Source organism: Acomys russatus, chromosome 24, assembly GCF_903995435.1.
Source record: "Acomys russatus chromosome 24, mAcoRus1.1, whole genome shotgun sequence".
Lineage (NCBI taxonomy): Eukaryota > Metazoa > Chordata > Mammalia > Rodentia > Muridae > Acomys > Acomys russatus.
Genome location: NC_067160.1, coordinates 57516536 through 57522150, shown reverse-complemented (window position 1 = coordinate 57522150; position 5615 = coordinate 57516536). Strand labels below are relative to the sequence as shown.

The window sequence follows — 5615 nt, the reverse complement described above, 5'->3', positions numbered from 1 at the left end:
TGGAATCAGGCATGGGCTTCCAGCCCCGCGTCCCTGTGGACCATGGGGTCTCCTCTGGGTCCTGGTCCTGCTCCTGGCCCTGGGGCTGTGCAGCCTCCAGGCCAGAGGTGAGTGTAGACTGGCTTCCCGCCCCCCTCCCCGCTCCTGACCTCCCCGGATCGCGGGTGATCCCTACCAGCCCCTGAGCCTCTCTACCTGCCCTCAGCGGACAGATATCTAGACCCCGGCTTTCGGGAGAACTATTTTGAGCAATACATGGACCATTTCAACTTCGAGAGTTTCGGCAACAAAACCTTCGGCCAGCGGTACCTGGTGTCAGGTGAGTGCTGCTCCCACAGCGCGCTCCCTGCCTGCTTATCCCCGGCCTGAACGGGAACCCATTTACTTCCCACAGATAAGTTCTGGAAGATGGGCGAGGGGCCCATTTTCTTCTACACAGGGAACGAGGGAGACATCTGGTCCTTTGCTAACAATTCTGGCTTCATGGTGGAACTGGCAGCGCAGCAGCAGGCTCTGCTGGTCTTCGCGGAGCACGTGGGTACCCGGACAGTTCCTGGCAGTCCCCGAGGTGCAGGAGGTGGGGAGTGCAGAGGCGATGGCTAGCCGTCCCTTCCTGCTCCCGACAGCGGTACTACGGGAGGTCGCTTCCATTCGGTGCGCAGTCCACAGAGCCGGGATACACACAGCTGCTGACTGTGGAGCAGGCACTGGCGGACTTTGCCGTGCTGCTCCAGGCCCCGCGGCAGAATCTCGGGGCCCAGGATGCCCCCACCATAGCCTTTGGAGGAAGGTAGGTCCTTGATTTCTCTTCAAGACAGAGGCACGCTTGGCTAGATCTGGCCCCACACAAGATCTGAAGGAGCCCTACCTGCCTCTGTTGCCCGCACCCCATCATACCATGTGACACCCTATACAGGGCGGGCCAAAGTCTCTTTTATTGTCTACATCTGCTGCCCGGGGCCCAGTGTTGCCCGGGCCTGAACCCCTTTTGTGGTGGGGGCTGCGTCTAGCTTTGCCTCCTCCTCCTCCTGGAAGGCCTCCCTGAGTGGACCCCCTAGGCTGTGTTTGCTGAGTTGCTCACAGTAGTGGGACACTCCCCTTTCTGATTTTTGTCTCAGCAGTGTCTTCATGCTGGGCCAGGGCAGGGCACCCACAGTGAAGGCTGTGTCTGCATTGGCCCTGGAGTCAGAATGCATGGGCCTGAAAGTTTCAGGTTCCACTTTCCACCCTTGGGACTTCTGAGCAGGGAAAGAGGAAGGGGAGGAGCCTGGTTCAGCCTAGGAACCTCGGCTTGGAGGACAGGTTGAGGCTGCTGGCGGGGACCAAGCAGGCAGCTTCCCACAACCATAATCCTGTGCCCCAACCCCAGTTATGGGGGGATGCTGAGCGCCTACATGAGGATGAAGTATCCCCACCTGGTGGCCGGGGCCTTGGCGGCCAGTGCTCCTGTCGTAGCTGTTGCAGGCCTTGGCAGCTCCTACCAGTTCTTCCGAGACGTCACAGCGGTGAGTGAGGGTCCTGGGTACCCCAGGCTGGTGCAGGTATCACAGTGGTGGTGGCAGCAACCAGTCTCTTCTCCAGGACTTCTACGGCCAGAGTCCCAAGTGCGCCCAGGCTGTGCGGGATGCCTTCCAGCAAATCAAAGACTTGTTCCTCCAGGGAGGTGAGGAGGTCCTTCCTCATCTGGTGCCCACTTTGGGCATTCGCTCCTACCCTTCCCATCTGCCGGCAGCTTCCTCAGCCTTTTCTGGCCTGTCTCTTCCCAGCCTATGACACCATCAGCCGGAATTTTGGTACCTGCCAGCCACTTGCCAGCCCTAAGGACCTGACCCAGCTCTTTGGGTTTGCCAGGAATGCGTTTACTGTGCTTGCCATGATGGACTACCCATATCCTACTGACTTCCTAGGGCATCTTCCTGCCAACCCCGTCAGGGTGAGATGGCTCTCCTTGGGTGCAGGATCCTCAGATAACCTTCTGCACTTTATCCGCGTAGGCTAGCAGTCCTCGCCACATTCTGGGATCAGAGGAGGCAAGCTGAGTAAGAGGCTTCCACTGAGCTATTCTGCTGTTTTCCTCTAGGTAGGCTGTGAGCGGCTGCTGAGTGAGGGCCAGAGGATCGTGGGTCTGCGAGCACTAGCAGGTGGGTCTACTCCTTGGCCTTCATGGGGCAAGAACAGAGACTCTTAACAGTGGCACGGGGTTGAGTAGGAAAAGGACCCGTAGCCCTGACCTGGGGCTTGGTCTTGTAGGCTATTTGAGATGCAGTAGAGGACCCAGTACAGCTTCCGGAATGAAGGACCTATGTTGTGGCAACTGGGCAGGCTGCTGAAGTGTGGCATGACATCCCAGCCGCCCTAGGAACGGCATAGCTACCCCCGAGGAGCTCATCCTAGTTTCCAGGGCCTTCGGAGTCCCTAGCCACAAAGCTCTGCGTGCCCATCCCGCCCTGTTGTGGGGCAGGGTGCCTGGGCGTGCGAGAGGAATCTCTGGGCTGTCACAGGAGCCAGGCCAGCTGGTGGCACCTGCTCCACAGGCTCCAAGTGCTGTCCTCAGTGAGGCATGCCTACATCAACTAGCCTTCCTCCCAGGGTGGGTGGGCAGTGAGTGGCTTGAGCTGGTCCCAGCATTTATCCTATCCAGGGCTGGTCTACAACTCCTCTGGCACGGAGCCCTGTTATGACATCTACCAGATGTACCAAAGCTGTGCTGACCCCACTGGCTGTGGCACTGGCTCTGACGCCAAGGCCTGGGACTACCAGGTTTGTAGACATAGGGGAGCTTAGGGGTGGGGTGTGTGACTATAGCCTGTCTTTTCATTCTGGGGTACCTGCAGGCCTGTACGGAGATCAATCTGACCTTTGACAGCAACAATGTGACAGACATGTTCCCTGAAATCCCCTTCTCGGATCAACTCCGCCAGCAATACTGCCTGGACACGTGGGGCGTGTGGCCCCGGCCTGACTGGCTGCACACCAGCTTCTGGGGTGGCGGTAAAGGGCTGGGCTGGTGACTGGGAGCTAGGGGCTGGGAAGGGTCCTCCCCTCTGTCCGTAAGCTGGTTCTGCAGCCCCAGATGCAGATCACAGCTTTAAAGGGCATACTGGATACCTCACCGCCACTTGCTGTGTTGCTTTCAGACCTTAAAACTGCCAGCAACATCATTTTCTCCAATGGTGATCTAGACCCCTGGGCAGGGGGTGGGGTAAGTCCGGGCGTGGCAGCGGCTGGCCCCATATAAGTGCCCTTGGCAATGCTTGACTTTGTCTGTTGTTGCCCACTTTGCTAGACCTCAAAGAACTGCTGCCTTTGCAGACACACTCTCGGGCTCCCTCTCCTCTCTAGTGGGTGCTGCTTTCCCTTGTCACTCACTCAGTGCAGTCTAACACCCGGCTCCTCCCATCTCCCCTTTTCTTTCCAATGGAGCTATCTGAAGCTGTGCAGCAGCTCATCACTTCCGGTGCACCCCACAGACAGTGCTGGCTATCTATGTCAGGGGCCAGGGTGGGAGAGGGGTGGCTTAAAGCACAGGCCACATGCTTGATTCTTCCCACAGATCCGGAGCAACCTGAGCACATCAATCATCGCCGTCACCATCCATGGGGGAGCGCATCACCTAGACCTCAGGTGCAGTGAGGTGTAGCCTACTGGGTCCCTTTCTGCATGAGTTCGGCCAGGGGTGGAATGTGGGCCAGATGGGCATGAAGCTTGCCCCCTGAGTGTCCCCACCCCCACATGTCCGCTCCATAGAGCATCTCACTCAGAAGACCCCCCGTCTGCAGTGGAGGTGCGGAAGCTGGAAGCCACCCTCATTCGTGAGTGGGTAGAGGCAGCCAGACCAAAGCCACACCCTTCCAGCTAAGATGCAACAGGACCCAGGCATCCCTTGTTTTGTGTGATCAACTGTGGCAGGACAGCTTGCCTTATCCCTGACGGACGGATAGTCCAGATCCACAGTGATCTGCCAGGGTGGACTCCAAGCAAGGGGCTGCTGGTGGACGGAAGAAACTGAATAAACACAGTTGGGCCAGGTGTGTCCATGCGCGGAGGGATGAGACACGCAGCCTGGTGGGACGTTAGACATTTAATAAAGCAGAGACTCCAGCTCTGAGGTTCCGTGCTTCAGGGTGAGAGGGAGGGAAATCTGCCTTTACTGGGGACCAGGCTTCCCTCCAGGACCATTCCACACTGTCCACTTAAGTGTGGCCCCCAGCTTTGTGGACATCTTCTACTCAGTCACTCTGACCCACAGCAACTCTTCAGAGGGCCACAGGGCATCTGCTGTCCCTCTGGCACTGGCCACATCCTCCAGAACACATCAGGGAGACCAAGGCAGGAGGTGGAGAATACACACTTCTCTATAGCTCAGGCCCCGCCCCCAGCTGGAACCTGTCCATTCATGAGCCTGTGGGGCTCCTGGGCAGGACAACAGCACAGTGACAGGAGATCAACTGACATTTACACATGACACTTCACCAGGCAGGTCCTTCTCTGTAGACACCTTTGGGGTTAGAGCTGGCTTGGGGTACAAGTGTTTGACAACAGCCCCTGGGGTGACTACTGTGCCTCAGAGGCACAGGGTGAAAGCTGCTGAGATGCAGATGGGGAGTGAACGTGTCAAACCTCCAGATCTTGGGGCACACAGGAAACACAGGCCCAGAGCCTCAAGGTGCCTAGGTTCCATTTAGCCTACACTGCTACGTGGGATTGCTCTGTTCTTAGGGGCCTAGAAAGAGCCGCTAACAACAGATCTCAGACAGGGCCTACTTCACCCTCGTGTCCACAGGCTCAGACACCAAGGCACAGAAGTCTCACTACAAGAAAAGGAACATGACGCTGCAGGTGTCCTGCCTCTATCAGCCAGCAGGGTGACCTTCACAGACCATTTTGAACCAGCACAAACCAAGCCTTCTGGCTGTTTGCAGAACGTACCCCAAAGCCTGCTCTTCTCAGCTCTTCCTACCTAAAGTGGATACACATTCTGACTTTAGGGGCAGTTACTGAGATGTTACCCAGAGAACTTGATTGTGCACAGATTAGCACTCCTTCCCTGACACAGGGCCCATTACAGTGGGGGCAAAGTCCACTCTCATCTCAGCTGAGAAGTCACATTATACCAGGTATCCTGGGAATAAGACAAATTTGCTCTTCTAACCCCTGCCAGCCCAGGAGGGTGGGTGGCCAGGAGGATCCCTGAGTCCAACCCGTAAACACTAGAGCCAGAAGGCCCCTCGAGGTCACACCAGCCCACCAGATCTGAGGATCAGTCAGTCAGGACTTCCACAGGCTGTCAGGCCAAACCCGGCAGGCACCTCATTGACTTGAGCTGTCACTCTGAACTTGATACAGGCACTGGGGTTCTGAGTGGTCCCAGGGGGGTGATAAGAAGTCTTGGGACTACCGCATTGAGGCTGCCTGCAGCCAGCTGGCAGGGTCCTTCAGGCATAGGAGTCAGGAGTCATGACAGAGTATTCCAGGGGTCAAAGGCTCTGGTAGGCCAGTCTGCCTCAACCCCAGAATCCCACACCTGGTCATCTCACTCCTGCTCCTCCCACCGTTGTCAGGAAAAGCTGAGACAGGTGGGACCTAGAGCCGGACAGGAGCATCACACATGACGG

The 5615-nt window shown here is 57.4% G+C and overlaps 1 protein-coding gene across 1 annotated transcript; it reads left to right on the top strand.

The window, feature by feature from the left end:
• Positions 1-3927, top strand: Dpp7 (dipeptidyl peptidase 7). The gene is given in 13 exon segments (XM_051166569.1): positions 1-51; positions 54-107; positions 206-319; positions 395-534; positions 627-790; positions 1370-1505; positions 1582-1663; positions 1767-1933; positions 2081-2141; positions 2642-2760; positions 2835-2991; positions 3138-3202; positions 3554-3927. Coding segments are annotated over 13 exon segments (1386 nt in total). The 5' UTR covers positions 1-11; the 3' UTR covers positions 3641-3927.
• Positions 3928-5615: the final 1688 nt, after the last annotated feature.